This window comes from Citrus clementina, unplaced genomic scaffold (assembly GCF_000493195.1).
Source record: "Citrus clementina cultivar Clemenules unplaced genomic scaffold, Citrus_clementina_v1.0 scaffold_4, whole genome shotgun sequence".
NCBI classification, from domain to species: Eukaryota; Viridiplantae; Streptophyta; class Magnoliopsida; order Sapindales; family Rutaceae; genus Citrus; species Citrus x clementina.
Window position 1 is genome coordinate 650,157 of NW_006262274.1, and position 17,589 is coordinate 667,745.

General features: G+C 37.2%; 3 protein-coding genes across 3 annotated transcripts in view; 2 read left to right on the forward strand and 1 right to left on the reverse strand.

The window, feature by feature from the left end:
- Nucleotides 1-817: 817 nt before the first annotated feature.
- Nucleotides 818-3,394, forward strand: LOC18045464 (L-type lectin-domain containing receptor kinase S.4). The gene is made up of 2 exons (XM_006435580.2): nt 818-866; nt 936-3,394. The coding sequence occupies exon 2, from the start codon at nt 1,203-1,205 to the stop codon at nt 3,297-3,299; it is 2,097 nt and encodes a 698-aa protein (XP_006435643.1). The 5' UTR covers nt 818-866; nt 936-1,202; the 3' UTR covers nt 3,300-3,394.
- Nucleotides 3,395-8,219: 4,825 nt separating this feature from the next.
- Nucleotides 8,220-12,027, reverse strand: LOC112098856. Its single transcript, XM_024185340.1, has 5 exons — nt 11,996-12,027; nt 9,667-11,471; nt 9,118-9,319; nt 8,823-9,019; nt 8,220-8,731 (listed from the first exon to the last, which is right to left on the reverse strand). The coding sequence occupies exons 2-5, from the start codon at nt 11,450-11,452 to the stop codon at nt 8,679-8,681; spliced, it is 2,238 nt and encodes a 745-aa protein (XP_024041108.1). The 5' UTR covers nt 11,453-11,471; nt 11,996-12,027; the 3' UTR covers nt 8,220-8,678.
- Nucleotides 12,028-16,863: 4,836 nt separating this feature from the next.
- The window catches only part of LOC18045465 (thaumatin-like protein), a 938-nt gene continuing 212 nt past the window's right edge, over nt 16,864-17,589 (forward strand). Inside the window, 1 exon segment of the mRNA XM_006435581.2 lies at nt 16,864-17,589. This exon segment is cut by the window's right edge and continues 65 nt beyond it. Within this exon segment, the coding sequence (XP_006435644.2) occupies nt 16,992-17,589 (598 nt within the window). The 5' untranslated portion in view covers nt 16,864-16,991.

Consider the following 17,589-nt stretch of genomic DNA (forward strand, 5'->3'; position numbering starts at 1 on the left):
GCATGTATGTACGAGTGAAATAAAAAAAAAAATCTCATTATCCTTATATTTTTTTTTTGGAACAAAAAAATGTTCTAATTCCATTCCAAAAAAGTTCGGATCCTGCGGGATCTCATTTCAATTGAAAAAATTTTCATTCATAGTTGGCAATGAGACAGGATGGGACGAGATTTACCAATACCAGTCTCGTCCTGTATATGCAAATAGGATAAAAAAAAATCATACTCCCGTCCCTATATTTTTTTTATTGAACAAAAATATATCTCAATTCCGTCCCAAATGGGATAGAATCCCGCAGAATCTCATCCCATCAGAAAAAATTATCATTCATAAAATAAACCTTACGTCAAACTTAATTAAATGCATACATATTAATGAAAAAACACTAATTAAATGGTAAAATTGTAACACCACCATATCATAAGTCACTATCTAAGGCTGGACTACACCATGCTTACATATGAGCCTACGCAAAATAAAATAGATCTTTCACGAACCCTTTTCATAATAGAAATCCTATGCTTACATGTGAAAATATGGAAAAGAAAAAAAAAATCAAACCTCAAAAAAGGAAATAAGAAAGAGAAAGGCGTCACTCTCTTTTGACTGGAGGACGGCACAGAAACGTGCATGCGTGGTGGGGTGTGTTCCAGTGCTTTCTTTAACAGTTCAAACTCCACAACCCCAAACCCCCACGTGTAAAAGATTAAACTGATGGAATTTAACACAAGATTATGATTATTAAAAAAATAAAAATGCATGCACCATTTTTTTTTTCATTTCTTTAATCTGAATTTACCTTTTAAAAATTTATCAGATTCAGACCAGAATCTATCACGATCTCTCTCCCGTTCGCACATTTGAAGGTATAAAATTTTATTAATATTATTTTAGCTATAAATTTTATATTTTAAAATATAACAAAATGATCTCAGGGAACAAAATGTTGTACTTATCGTGTCACCTGGTGATGACGACTAATTATTTTTGACAAACTTCGGCAACATTCACCGTAAGTGATAAATTGGAAGAAATGAGCGGCAGCAGCCTCTACTCATTACTTAAGCTTCCTTCTTCTTTCCTCCTTCAACCCAGTTTATAATCACTGCCTTTGAAAATTAAAAATTTGTAACATAATTCCATTCTCAGTCATCATCTTCTGGTTCGCAGGGTTCAAAGTTTTCTTTTTTTTGACCGCTTCCATGGCAAAAAAGCTCAAATTTTTCTTGGTTCTTTTCATTTTTCTTGCAAACCCAGTTTTTTCTCAACAAGAGGAGTTCTTTTTCAGTGGGTTTCGTGACGCAGCCAACAACAACAACATGAGCTTAAATGGGGCTGCAGAGATTGAAAAAAATGGCAAACTCATGTTAACCAACACAACGCTTAGAGTTCTTGGCCATGCTTTTTATTCATCTCCTATCAAATTCAAGAACTCGACTCGCAACAACAAGTCTTTATCTTTCTCCACTTGTTTTGCTTTCGCCATAGTTCCTGAGTATACAGCACTTGGCGGCCACGGCTTTGCTTTCACTATCTCCACTTCGAAGGAGCTCCCAGGTACTCTTCCCAGCCAGTATCTTGGCCTGCTCAATTCAAGTGACTTAGGAAACTTAACCAACCACATATTTGCTGTTGAATTTGATACTGTGAAAGATTTTGAGTTTGGCGATATCAATGATAATCATGTTGGCATTGATATCAACAGCTTGAGATCAAATGCCTCAGAGCCAGCTGCTTATTTTCTTGAGAATTCAACAAAACAAGTGTTGAATCTTAAGAGCGGCGAGGTTATACAAGCTTGGATTGATTATGACTCATCCAAGAATCACTTAGAAGTGAGGCTTGCACCTTCTTCTGTGAAACCAAGATCACCGATTTTGTCCTTTGATGTGGATCTATCACCAATTGTGAAAGAAACTATGTATGTTGGATTCTCGTCATCAACAGGTTTGCTTGCAAGCTCACATTATATATTGGGGTGGAGTTTTAACATGAGTGGTGATGCTAAATCTTTGTCTTTGGATTCTCTTCCTTCACTTCCCAGGCCTAAGGAGAAACATCTCGGTTTAATTGTTGGGGTTACTGTTTCTGCTTTTTTTGTCATGTTTTTGGCTATTGCTGTAGGTTGTTACCTTGTTAAGAAAATCAGGAATGCTGACGTTCTTGAATCATGGGAGCTTGATGTTGGTCCCCATAGATTTTCTTATGAAGAGCTCAAGAAAGCAACCAGAGGTTTTAGAGACAAAGGGCTACTTGGCTTTGGTGGATTTGGCAGAGTTTACAAAGGGACACTACCAAGTACTAATACTCAAGTGGCTGTCAAGAGAGTTTCTAATGAATCAAAACAAGGCCTGAGAGAATTTGCTTCCGAGATTTCAAGTATCGGCCGTCTTCGCCACAGAAATCTTGTTCAGCTTCTAGGATGGTGTCGACGCAGAGGTGATTTGTTACTTGTCTATGATTTTATGCCTAATGGAAGCTTAGACAAGTATCTTTTTGATGAACAAAAAGCTATTCTCACTTGGGAACAGAGATATAGGATCATCAAAGGTGTGGCTTCAGGCCTTTTGTATTTGCACGAGGAATGGGAACAAACTGTGATTCACAGAGACATTAAGGCGGGGAATGTGTTGTTAGATTCTGAGTTAAATGGAAGATTAGGTGACTTTGGTTTGGCTAAGTTATATGAACGTGGCACAAATCCAAGCACCACTAGAGTTGTGGGAACATTGGGATACTTAGCCCCTGAGCTCACACGCACTGGGAAGCCAACAACAAGCTCAGATGTATATGCATTTGGTGCACTTTTACTCGAAGTGGTATGTGGGAGGAGACCAATTGAGCCCAAGGCATTGCCTGAAGAGCTCATATTGGTTGATTGGGTTTGGGACAGATGGAAAGCTGGTGCAATTCTTGAGGTAGTTGATCCAAGATTGAATGGTGAGTTCAATGAGATTGAGGCTCTAGATGTGGTGAAATTGGGGCTAATGTGTTCTAACGATGCAGCCGAGGCGCGGCCGACAATGAGGCAGGTAGTGAGGTACTTGGAAGGAGAGGTTCCATTGCCTCAAGCGGTTGCAGCACCTGATGCATGTGATGGAAAGAAAGAAAAGACTAGTGGTGGTGGTGCTGGGGTCGACGGTCCTGAGTTTGAAGATTTTGTTCATTCATATCCCAATTCGTCATTACTTGAGAAGGTGAGTAATTGGTCGTCTGCCGGTGACGATGCAGATGTTGATATTGAAGCTGGATCATCTTCACCACTCTCAGGTAGAGGTGATGTAGATAGGCGTGGTTAGGGGAGAGAGTTTTCACTATCTTGTCTCTGTATTTAGATTTTTAGTTTTTCACTATGGGTATAGAACTTACTGCTTCAATGTAAATGTATCATATACATCTATGCCTTGCATCTGCGCTTCTCCACATTCTTCTTTTTGGGTTAAATATTCGGTTTCAAGAATATTTCATCCATATGCAGGGTAGGGAGCTGATTTTGAATGTGATAAAACTGTGTAGATATTGACTGCATTAAATAGTAGATGCAGCACATCTTGTCACAGTTTTATTATTTAGTTTTGGAATCCCAAACATGTCTTCATTACCCAGTTTGTAATTGTAATTTATGGAGTTGTTACATTACCAATATTCAAGCATGATGAACTTAACTCTAAAATGAAGGATGAGAGACAGACATGACAGCCACTGAAGTCGGTACATTTAAATTTGATATTTTAATAATCACATTGTGAACAATCTAGAAAACTCACCAATAACAAGGGTGATGATCGTTCCTCGAGACAAATCTCAAGCTGACTGTGAAGTTGGATCTCATCCCACATTGTCTGTCTTCATCAGTACTTCTTGCTAGAAGAAAAAGAACAGACAAAAAGCATCTAGCATAACGATAAGTATTCGTCGGTGACCTGGTGGTGGACCTGAACCTGAAAATGAGTCTTCATAGCTAAAAGATAAATCACAAGAATTACATCCAAACAAAGCCTTCAATCATTATAGGGCAACAATATGTAGTGGGGGGCATGAGTGCACTCAAAAAAATTCAACTTCATCAAGTTGTTAGGCGCATTGACAAATTCTTTAACAATCCAGCTCTACACGTAATCTTTAGCGTATGTGACATCCAATCGCAATATTAAAACATTGCAGAAAAACATGTTAAACGAGAAACAGTAGTAGTACATGATCTCTTTAAGGGATATTTGAATGGATTTGTAAGCAGGTTATATGATTAATGATTTCATCATGTCGGCCGGTGAACTGGATCGAGTCTGCTCTCTTTTCTAATATTTTCAATGCTGAGAGGGGAAAAAAAGGTAGTTTCAAAAACAAAATAACGCGAAAACAGTATTGAAGTTTAACAAAATCTGATAGTTTCAAAAATAAAATAACGCGAAAACGATATTGAAGTTGAACAAATTTTGTTGAGAGAATAGAAAGAGTAACAAGGCAAGCTTGATATGGTCTCGAGTTCAGATTTCGGGGGCTTGAATTGATTGTTAATAAAAACAATAAAATATCTCTATGGATAATTTGAAATTTCACAACCAGATTGCTCTAATGCCCCATAAACTTCACGACTGGAGACTCTCATTACATCTCATGTGCGGGAGTAATTACTGGCATTTAACAGACGAACTGCAGGATCGTGACCTTAACATGCTAAAGAAAGGTGGTCCTTCAATTGTAAAATTATCTTAGAAAATTTGGAGACAATCCCTTTTCTTCAATCTCTATCTTCTTCAAGTAGATCTATAATGAAAATATTATTGAAAGACAAGCAATTACAGCAGCAAAACAGTTACTCTCAATATCAAACCAAAAATCATCCTAGAGGTGCTTGTTAATGTGAGATTCATCTAGGGTGTTATATTTCATCCCCTTTAAGGACTTAGAGTTCTCGTTGAGGTTTGCCTCACCATCGCTAAATGTGCTTTGTCGAGGTGGGATTCGTCTAAGGTGTTACATTCTACCTCCCTTAGGGACTCAGGGGTTTCGCTAAGACTTGCCGCACCATCACTCAAGATGATATGCAGACAAGCTTTTATTAGGGGTGGGTAGGGATGGCAAAATCCGAGTCCGGGTCCGGGTTCAGTCTTTCCGGTTTCGGACCCGGATGACAATTTTGTTATACCGGACCCGGATATAATCGGGATATTTTAATTCCGGGTCCGGACCGGGTTAAACCCATAAAAAGCCGGGTTTCCGGATTGCGGGTTCCAAACCCGCATATCTATTACAATTTTTTTTTTCTCTCGATGTTACTTCCTCAAATCTCCAAATCTCAAATCACCAAAATCCCGAAACCATAGCTAAATGAATGTTGAGGGAGGATTGCTGAGTTTTCAGATTTTTTGTGGCATTGGTGTTGTCGTCGGCGTCGAGGAGAGCATTGTCAGAAAGTTGCTGTGGAGATTCGGCAGTTTCTGGTGACAAAAAACTAGCAAGAATGGCGGAAAGCAACTATCAAAAACCAGCAAGAGTGACAAAAAATGAGGATCAGCCTTAATGGGTGAATTCCTCTTTGTCTTCCTTTCAATACAAAGATTTTTCCAAGTCATTTGAGTGAATGAAAGAGAAATTGGAGAAGAAAGAAAGCAGCTGCAGTGGGTTTGTTTTAATGAAAAGAGAAGATGGAGAAGAAAGAAAGAGAAATTGGAGAAGAAAGAAGCGGCTGCAGTAGGCATTAGGGTTTTTTTGCTTTTATATTTAAATTATCCGGGTCTTGGTTTCGGACATCCGGGTTAAGATAAAACCGGATCCGGACCGGAATGTATCCGGGTTCAAAATATCCTTTCCGGATCCGCATTGTATTACCTTCCGGTGCGGGTTAAACCCGGACCGGATTATCCAGGTTTATCCGGGTCCGATCCGGGTCCGGGTTAATTTGACATCCCTAGGGATGGGTAAAATATTTGACCCGATCCGACCTGACCCAACCTGACTCGATCCGACCTAACCCTATCCGAAAAATATCGGGTTCGAATCGGATTAGGTTGTTAATAAAACCTGATTGAATGCATTTATGCCAATTCGATCAAATCAGTTTTTTACCCGATCTGATCCGAAAACACAATCGGTTGACCCGAATTGACCCGAATCCTATTTGATCTGATTTCACCCGACCCGAATTAACCTGAATTGACCTGAATCTAATCCAAATTGTATCTAATTCGAACTCGACCCGATCCAAACTCAACCTGATTTTTTTACCTGATTCGATTCGAATTATATTCGATCAGATTAGATCGGGTTATATGTTTGGGTTAAGTTTAGATGAATTTTTATCCAAGCCGAAACCCGATCAAGTTGATTTGAACCCGATTTTACCCAGTCTTAGCTTTAATACCATTTATCATAACACAACCCAGACTTAGCAAGTTATTGTCCGCTTTAGGCCTTAATAAGGCCGCACAATTTTGTTTCTGAGACACCCATATACACCAAAACGAGTCTTATCAATTACGGTGTGAAGATCACCCATTATAAGCCCAACATCTCTTCGTACTTTGTCGATGTAGGATTCGCCTAGGGCTGTTACAAGTTTAGAAGGGCATCTTTTATTGGTTAACGCTTTCAAAATCTATCGTTGCCTGCGACCCCAACATGGCCACCGATAACTCGTGGTTGATCAAAATGCCGCATGCACGTACCACTGGTAGAGCTGTTCCGATTCTCACAAAAATTGAAATCGATGAGATGCTTCAATGCGGCTACGATGATGTTTTCGTGGGGTTTAGAGTTTTCGTTCTTCGAAAGAAACTCACTAATTATGATAATTCCTTAGTGATTCCTGGAACGGAATGGAGACAGCATTATGTAATAGATTTTAAGTGAAGTGTTCCCTATTATTATCTCTATCCGTTGGATTATCCAACGGTTATAGAATTTCACCCGAAGAATTCACAAATTGTGTTTTTCAAAAAGAATCCGAATATGTTCTGTTATGATATGGAGGGCTCTCAAATGAGATTAGTTCAATATGTTGGTGAAGTACTTCCATTTGTTCCCTTACTTCAACCCCCAATGGCTGGCCGCCTTCTCCTTTAGCTATCATTTGATCTTTTTATTTTGTACTTATATCTTGCTTATAATATTCATTCTTCTTTTTTTCTCACTTATGATTGGGAATTGTTTGATCTTCGTTCTTCGAGTAAGCATAATCAACTTGAATTCGAGAAACTTAGTCAAAATATTAGTAAAAGACTGAATTTGTTTTCGGGCCAGTTATTCAATATTCAATCATATTGAGCCTTATAAAATTGTCTTCAGTGCTTTGCGGAGGAATCCACAAAATATAGGGAGAGAAGAGAGAATTGAATTTGGCTAGACAACTTATCCTTGGTAAATAAGGATGGACCGATGGATTATGGCCTTGTTCACCATCTTTATAACTAAAGTTGACTCGCACAGAAAAAATTAAATTAATGTGCGACAGCCGAGAAGCAATCCGACCGCACCCGGTGAACCCAATACAGTAAGAATGTTCATAATGCTCAACTGTGCCTATGAAAAGAAAAATAATGAGGTGGTACATTCAACGGTTAGATTGTCATTGTGAATAACATAAATTGTATCATGCTTGCAATTATATCGCACTTAATTTGATAGGGGATGCTTTAAGCTTTGGTTGGAAAGTTGATTGGTAAACTCTTTCACAACCAACTGTCTCAACAATCGTTGCATAATAAAAAAGCAAAGGCTCTTTTGTCGCAGCAAGGCCATGGATTTGAGGAGTACTGGTTCTTTTGAGGCCTTCTTTGGGGTCTCTTGTTTGTTGGGGTTTGTCTCTTCTTCATGTGCTGTTTGGTGGATTTGTCAAGTTACTTTTTATTGGCGGGGAATTGTATCTGCTGTCTTTTTCAATATTTTCCAAAAGAAAAGAAAATGAGAATCGGTATTGAAATCGAAAATCTTCTGTTGACAAGTCAACTTAAACTTTTTTTGGGCAAGAGTAAAATAGAAAGAGTAACAAGACAAGCCTGACATTGTCTCGGGTTCAGAGGCCTGAATTATTCACAAAACCTGGCACAATATGTATCGATAATTTGAAATTTTACAACCACATTACTAAGGAAAATGCTCGGTGAAGAGAAGCACGAGAGAAAGACGAGAGAAATAAAGAAGAAAAGGGCAGAGAAAGAGATGATAAAATTCTCTCATCTTTCTCTCGTGCTTCTCTACACCTAGCACTACTCTTACTATAATGCCACATAAAACTGCCCACCTGGACCCTGCGTTACATCCAATACACAGGAGTAATCATGCAGCGGTTCATAATCTTAAAATGCTAAAAATGTGATTGCATTTTGTATGTGCATTTGAGTGTCTTGTTGTCTCAGCGTGCAGCAGTTTCAATTGTACCTTGATCAAGACTTTCAGCAACTTTGCTCTTAGCTTGTTGATAAGATAGAAAGAACAGAAACTGAATTTAATCTTACCACGACAACACCAACACAAAAAAAGGAAAAAAAATATACATTCCTACATCTTCCTAGTCATGACAGCACCTAAGTAATACAGCAATTTCTAGGTCTTACTCATCATTGAAGACAGACAACTCGTTAACTTACGCTGCGTTTTTATTGTTATTAGAGTGAAGGCAGGATGGCAACAATCATCATTCATCAGTTTACTGGCTTCCAACATTTTTCATCAACGTTCTATTCATCCTCACCCTCTTTCACTCTAGTAAAAATCTCATAATCATCAAAGCCTGCATTGATCCCCAAAAAAAAAAAAAAAAAAAAATTAAGTATAAATTTTCCTTCAGGAATATTTTTCTACACTTGATGAACTCTAATTACCTCCAGCTAATTCCTCGACTTCATCATCTGAAGATCCTAAAAGCATTGGGCTACCGGAGGGTGGCTCAACTGCCTTCCAATCTGAGCTCCCGTAGTCTTCCAAACATATGTCCTTCCCTGTAATCCACTCTTCAAGCGTGCTAAAGCTGTCAAACGACATAGGGTCCATAGAATCCTGTTGTTTCTTCTTGCTAACCCTATGAAAAATTAGTTGGTCAAATAATAATATTTTCTTTCCCATGGAATTTTTATATACCTTCTTCAAAGATATTAAGGGTCCCTAGAATCTACTTACATATGTTTCAGTCGTAAGTTGTACTGGACAAAGACAAGGTCAATCAGACGCTGACGCTCTAGGCAGTTCCTTGTATCATATATTCGTTCAAAAGGAATCTGATTTCGAGTATCTGCCAATGAACTGCAAGTTTGACTCTGAATACGGGTGGCTAAACGTGCCAAATTTGGGCAACTCCCTCCATATGTTGACCACCATTCAGCTAAAACAAGTTGTATACTAAAACCATCAGCAAACCACAAACTAACCAAAAGACTAACTGTAACAAGTGTAAGAACGAATGCTTGCTTATATTTAATTGCCTTAAGTAACTTTGAATCTTCTTGTTCATGAATGCTCACATTTTGTACATGCACAGACAAAAACCAGTTTTCCTCCCATTTAATCATGTTTTTGTTATGTGTGGGAAAAAATAAGGGACAGCTTCTTATGCTCCTCCTACCTGATATAGGTATTATATTTCCTGTAAATTTGACTTATGCAAATAAGGGAGGTCAGGTTATACAGCAGTTGAAAATAACCAGATAATCGAATAGAGTGGACTCTCACCAGGAAGTAAAGTGTCTCTAGCTCTGATTGCCATTTTCCTCCCGAAATCTCCAACAGCATCTTTGTATAAGTTTATCTCTTTGCTGATTTTATCCTGCACTTTTGTATCAGGAACCAATCTCTCTATGCAATCAAACATTCTTGACACGATCTCATTATGTATGTCACCTTTGATACTATAAAAGAACTTGGGGTTAAGGAAGAAACCGGCAGCATGGAGAGGAAGATGCCACAGTTGTTCCCACCAATGATCTATAATATTCCAGTAGACCATGTACTCGTCCCTCTTAATTAGTTCTTTCTTAAGTGCATCTTTTGCTCGATACATTCCAGCATAGACATACCCAATGGAAGGCCTCCTCTCACTACCAACAATTCTGAGAAGCCGCAAAAGGGGATTTGTTAAACACACAATCAGACCACAAGAAGACCAAAACGATTGATTGCTTACTATGTCTAACATTTCCAGTCCCCCTGGTTTTTTTGAATATGGACAATCCATCCACTCCTGTGAAGTGACCATGGCCTGCAAATTTGGTTTAAGGGAAATCATTCTTCTCAAAGTCGTAAAGTTTGTAGCAGAACGAGTGATTCCTGGTTCTACAATATCATTGCCAAAAGTATACCTCCTCAACATATTCAAAACCACACTGTGATTGTACACAAATCTTGTGACAGCTCTAGCCTGTTCAATTATTGCATTTATCCACTCAAGCTTTGCAAAATCCTCAAGTATCAAATCCAAGCAACGAGCTGCACACGGAGTCCAATAGAGAGTAGGGAATGTATCAGTTAACCTCCTCCCAGCAGCAATAAACTGCTCTTCACTACTAGTAATCACTTGCAAAACATGTCTTACTCCAACTTCTTCCACCACTTGCTTAAGCAATTCATACAGAGCATCTGAGGAGTTCATAATGCCAGATGCATCTACTGATTTCAAAAAGACTGTTCCTTCAGGACAATAAGCCAAAAAACAAAGCAAAGTCCTACCTGCTTCTGTATTCCACTGGTCGACCAAAATAGAACAACCAGTCTTTCCCCATGTTGTTGTGTATCTGTCAACATCATTTTTCACCTCCTCAACTGAATTCTTCAATATCCAACCCCGAATATCATGATAAGAAGGCATTGCAGCCTCAGGACCTCCTGAAGCAATAGCATCAACCATAGGTTGGAAATATTCTGAGTTCACAGCATCTAAAGGTGCCCCTATATCATAAAGAAATCTTCCTACTGCCATAAAGATAGGATTATTCCCCCTTGTAGCATCTAATGAAGCACTGATCATAGCACCAGTATAAGCATTCACAGAAGAATTTTTCCCTCTCCATCTCTTTCTCTTATCTCCAGTAGTATTACTGATGACATCTCTGCTAACTACCAAATTTGAACAAGCCTCAGGTGTATTTGAATCATCTAGCAATGGCAAACCAGGAGTAACATCGCCCTGATCAGTAAATGCATACACCTCACCAAAAGTGGGGTTATTATTTGTAATCTCTTCTGCAATCTTTTGTTTCTTCTTCTTTTTCACAACAACCCCATCTAAACTTTGTTGCATTGCAAGGCGAACATCAAGTGGAACACGCGAACAAGTAGACGCATTGCCCTTCTGGCATGCTAAATGTTCCTTAATCCTATGAATCCCCCCACCTCTAAATAGTTTGAAACAATACAAACATTTAAGCTGTACTCTATCACCATTTTTAAACATTTGACAGTGCTTCCATGCAGGGTCATGTTTTTGGGATGATATCGGAATGGGTTCCAGTCCAGATGCCATTACATCAATCTTAGTAATGCTATAAGAAAAGAATAGTCTGTTAATGTTAAAACTTACAACAGCAAGCACTTCTTTCGAACACGACTAAAATCAAGCAATTCATTTATTAAAAATGCAAAGCAATATTTAAAACAGAAAAAGGCCAATGCTAGAATTCTATGACAAAACTATAATGATTTTAAAATATACTAGGCCTGAAAAAAATCTATAATATAAACTTCACAAATACAGTGTGTATTTGTGAACTGTAATGCTTCTGAAACTTAGAGATTTAATTGTTTTACTTCGCAGCTAATATTTAACAATCACCCATCTATTCATATAATAGAGCACCTCAACTCTAGCATTAATTTTTTTTTTTTTGGGGTACTGAAAAGAAAATGTAAATTTTGCTTGCTAAAAATAAAAAGGCTACTGATTAAACTTCACAAAATGCAAGAACTCTGTGGATATTTAAAAAAAAAACAAAAAAAGGAAAGCAGAGAACACCGTTTCCAAGAATAAGTAAATAAAAATAAAGAGAATACAGAAATTGGAACTTACTTGTGATTAGAATCACTGATTTTTTTCCAATGTGAGAGAGAACCGAGTTAAGGTGGGCTGGGGGCTGGGGGTGGGATATGAACCGAAAGGAGGGTTAACCGGACGGACCGGTTAGGGTACGGTCTCATTCGGACTGGTTAACCAAAAGTAATCCGAGTCTTACCGGATCATCCTGTCACGTGATGAAGTGGACCGGCTTTAATAAGTGTGAAACCGGAACTCCCGGTTGCCTCGTAAACGGTTGTACCTCCAGAATAAAAGGGCAAAAACATTAAAAAATAGTAATTAATTAAAAAATCGCTCTACGTTTAGACCGGCCGCTGACCGCCGTTTTAAACCGATCAGTTTTCTGGTTCGTTACCGTTATGGTTCTGAAACCGCATTCTTTAATTTCTCTGTCCGTTGTTTTCTCGAGAAACAGCAGTCAAGTTCGTGCTTAGCCGGAGAGCTTCATCTGTTCTCGGCGAATAAAAGCAACCTTCAGTGCTATCCTAGCAATTGCCGACTCTGCAGCTTAATTATTTCTCAACTTAGGTGCGGCTTCTCTTCTCTTTCATCTGTGTTATTGTGTTAATTTAGTTCTTTTAATGGCCCTGTTGATTTGTTATTATTAGCTGTTATAAATGTTCTTGTATGGCTGTTGTAATTGTTTTGTGAGTTTTTAATAAGTCTATTAGATGATGGAGAATGAGTTTGAAGACGGCTATTCGAGTTTTTGCAGCTTTAATTTGGGATAATTTTCCATTTCTAGTTATGAGATTTTTGCTTTTAAGGTGAATGTGAGATATTTGATTGAGCTTTTGTTGCTTTAATTTCGATGAATTTTTCCCTTTTAGTTGTGGGATTTTATTTTTACGGTGATTTTGAGACTTACTGAGTTTTCGTCTATATATGTTGCTTTTAAAATGGTAATTTAGAGCCAAGATCCAGGAGGTATTTGATAGGATGCTCATATAGTTCGAAGTTGGAGCAGTGACAACCTGATCCCTTACTCTGTTTGTGTCAACATTGTAGTATCTCAATTTCAATTTCTTGAATCCATAACTTTAGACAGATGTGATAAGTTGGAGAGTGTGAATATTTCAAGGCACTGCCTCAAAACACTCTGTATCTATAGGTGTTTAGTTTAGTTGACTGAAATCAAGATTGAGGCTCCTAATTTGAGTATATTTCGATAGTCTGGTGATTTAATCTCCTTCTCTTCTAAAAATGCCTCTCTTTCAGAAGCTGATTTCTTTTTCAGCCTGGCAAAATTACTGATCAGTGGTTTGTTAATTACTGATCAGTGGTTTCCACTAGCTAGCCAAAAAGAATCTGAAATTTGTGCATGAAGTTGAGGACATCCCTGAGCTTAAAAATTATAATGTGAATTTCGTGATCTAATCTTGATATCGACATTATGATAAATAAATTAATGCATTATTGTCAAGATTAGGAGACAGAAATCTCGTCTCACCTTGCTATGTGAGTTGTGTTTGCTTGACAATATATGCCTGCGTTCATATGCTATTACATTTGCTCTTTTATGCTACACCACTTGTTTGTCATCCTATTCCACATTTGAAGTTTTTTTAGCCAGCCATATACCATCCATCATGAATATTATTCAAATAAGTGGAGCTTTCTTTTTGTTTGTTACTTGTTTAAATTCTGTAAACTTGATTTTCAAACACTTTTCAGTGCTTTGTTAATCATTTGCTTTAAACTCACTGGTTCATGGGCTCTGCCAAAATCCAGTATATAGATACCTTGATTTGTGATGCATAATTATTATATTTTAAATTTTAAGCATATTTTATACATAGACCAACATTTTTGTAAAAATAATTATATAAACTACCTGATAATTATGCTGCTTTAATTTTTCAGTTCCATCACATCTTAATTCTCAACATCATTGATTATTTCTCTTTGATCCAGATAGGAGTTCAATCCCTTTTCAGCCTTTCTGACTGTTGCCACAATGTTATTATAAAATGGGGGATTATGCTACCATAATGTAGCTATCCTAAATGGGGCTCAAGTATATATATTCCTTCCCAGTTTTGCAAAGTGCTAAATTCACTTTTACAATCTGTATTAGTTGAATTTGTCATCTTCCTAAATGGATAAGCTGTCACTTAGACAGATCAAGATTTTTTTGCCTGTGCTTTACTACTGTGCAGGAGCCAAGAAATTAGAAACCTGTGCCCAAGAACATGGACAGCAACGGCCATTTTGAATCTTTGATTACTTGTTCTTACATTGAATGCCTGAATATAAAAAATATCTGCTGCTTTCAGAAAAAATCTCTGGTATTCTCGAATTTTCCCAGACAAGTAAACAGCTGCATAGTGCTGATATTGCGAGTCTAATGAAAGTAATCTGGGCCTAGATTTAGGACATAATTTTTGCTGTTTTCTGCTTTTGCTGCTCTTTATTAATTGCTTAATTTTGATTGAGTTTTAATCGCTTTTTGCTGCTGTTTTACCTGCTAGTTCTGCTGTTTACTACTATTCTTTGCTACAGTTTTTGTTTCTATTTTTGTTGTTGTTTGTGTTGCTTTTTCTTTTTAATTTTTTGCAGTGTTTATTTATAATTTAATATTGTTAAGCAAACTTATTATAGAATCATAAAGAGGCAACAAACTTCAAGAACAAAGCATTCTCATATCATGAGGACTTGTGTGTGATTTATAGTAAAGAGCTAACAACTTTTATCGTTGCGCAAACGGAAAAAAAAAAAAAAAATTCTAGTGCCGCGAGTCAAGTTATAGGACAAGAAATCAATGACAAACAAGTAGGGTTGAGTGATGAGTTGAAGAAGATAAAATTGCTCTGGGTAGTGCCACGCTCAAATTTTTTTAGTCTTTGTATGAGAACAGAGAAACATGAGTTGGACTTTTCTTTAATGGTAAAATTTAACTCATTCTATGGTTTATTAATGTCTAACTTATGAAATTTAACTCATTTGAGCACTTGAAATTTGAGTAAGCTTTTTTGCAATTTTTTGTTATTTTAAATTCTGGACACTGTTTGATATTATGGGCTGTTATGGACATTGCTTCCATAAGAAAAATGAATATTGCTAACAAAAAGTGTTCTGTCTTTTGAATAATATTATGGGTTATATTTCTATTATTTCATTAAGCACTTGAAATTTTAGTATGTTTTCTCACAATATTTTTGTTATTTTTCTTGAAATAATATTCATATTTCTTATATAAAAGAATAAGGGGGAAAAAGCACTTCTGATAAAAGCATTATAAATCTTGCCAAGTCATAGAGAATGAAACATTAACCTGGTGGCTAGTTTTTCAATGGTTAAACATATATGTGGTTTTATAATTAATTTAATAGTAAATATTAAAAAATTAACATAAAGGGTAAACTTTTCTAGATATTAAAAAAAAAATCAATTCTTCTCCTTTAAAAATGGAATTCTCTATCCTTTCCTTTCTCCTTCTATTTTTTTCCCTTCCTCGCCTCTCCATCCCTTTCTAGCAACCAAGCATAGCCTAATAGTTAATTTCTCTGCCCGTTGGGAATTTAATGGATTTCTTTCAAACCTATCCTCTTGTATTTTTTTAATGAGCTTTCGTGAAATCTAATTGAAATTCGAATCAAAGTTTAAATTTTTCTTAAAATCCCTGTTGATGATTAGTGAATAATTTAAGGTGAAAATTTAATTTCAAGTTTCTTATTTCATTATTGAGATTAATTTACAACCTATTTGATTAATTTCACATAAATATAGAATCTAGGAATAAATTTAGAGTCATGTAAATCGTTGAATTTGCTTAAAAAAAATGATTAAGGAAATTAAATGAAAAATCATACATGACTGAAAATCTCATCTCACAGTTAATTTTTCAATCAGGTTTATTAACCAAGTTCTTTAATAGAGGACTCTTTAACATGAAGAATGGAATCTTATGTTGTCTTTTTTTTTTTTTTTTTTTTTTTTTTTTGGGTTGAAATCGGAATGCTATGTTGTTAAAAAAGGCAAGAGTGGTTACTTTGAATCAGGCTTGTAAGCGACTCTTTTTTTTTTTTTTTTTGGTCTTATCCACGAGATATCCTAGGGAGGGCCCCAACTGTGGGAGACACCTTTAAGCCCGTACCACAACCCAGACTAGAAGTCCCCGCTCGAACCGGGAGGCACAGGTTCTCCCAACAAAGGCGACTTCCCTGCGACTCGAACTGGGGAGCAAACCCAGTCAAGCCACTTAAGGGGACTCCATTGCCAGTGGAGCCAACACTTTGTTGGTTGTAAGCGACTCTTTTTAGGTGTAAGTGTTCTCCTAATTTCTCTTCTTGTAGCATTGCCTGATGCACAACTACTTTTGCCGTTGGATACATCAGCATTGCAGCACCGTTTGATATATTAGTCCCAGTCCCGAATTTTTAGTAATGTACATAATTTATTGAGGCGACCATTTGGGGATCAGTAACCCCCAAAAAAAAAAAAAATTTAAAATTTTATAAAAGTTATATGTATTTTATTCAGAGTGAGATTATTGACATCGCGTATATATATATATATATATATGTATAAATTTATAATTTAGTCCGGCCTGATAAAGAATTCTGGCACTGTAGTCAATCGACAATTCTCTTATGTTGTCATTTGCACTGCTGAATTCATCAAAACTATATCCACAAGTTTTTTTTTTTGAAGTCATTCACAATGTAATACGCATATGGGTTGGTTGGATCAAGTAAGAATTTCATTATTTTGAAAAAGGGAGGAAAAAAAAAAGGTGGGGTGGAAAAGAAACTTTTTGACTTTTTTTTGTCATTTTTTATTTTTCCAATGGACATTTTATTCGATTAGTAGTAAACCACTAAACCAGTTTTACAAAAGCAGTTATAAAAAATTAAAAGTCTTTCTTAGTGGGGCAAAAGAAAGGAAACAACTGTTTCCCACATGCACAATCACTAGGCTTAATTTTTGGCTTATTAGATACATATTGTGAATAAGCCACCAGTTTGAAGTCACCAAAATTCAAAAACAAATGACAACTTCTTCGCATCTTCTCCGCTTCTGCTTCTTCTTCTTGTGTCTTTTTTGCTTCTCGTCGGCAGATGGGACTCAACTGATATTAGTAAACAACTGCAAGGAAACCATATGGCCTGGAATCCTAGGAACTGCTGGCCACGAGACTCCCTATAATGGCGGTTTTGTTCTCTGCAGTGGGGAGCAAACAGTCCTCGAAGTTCCGGAAAAATGGTCAGGCAGAATCTGGCCAAGACAAGGCTGTTGCTTTGATGAAACGACAGGCAAAGGCTCATGCCAAACTGGGGACTGCGCCGGCCTTCGACAGTGTAAAGGACTTGGTGGTGTTCCCCCAGCCACACTAGTAGAAATGACTCTGGGGACACAAGCGTCGGCCTTACATTACTATGATGTGAGTTTGGTTGATGGTTTCAACGTGCCTGTTTCAATGGCACCAATTGGTGGTGGTGCAGGCTGCGGAGTTGCCGCCTGTGAGGCTGATTTAAACATTTGTTGCCCTGCTAACTTGGCGGTGAAGAAACAAGGGAAACTGGTGGCTTGCAAAAGTGCCTGTGTCGCTGCAAAATCTGATAGGTATTGTTGCACTGGGGAGTTTG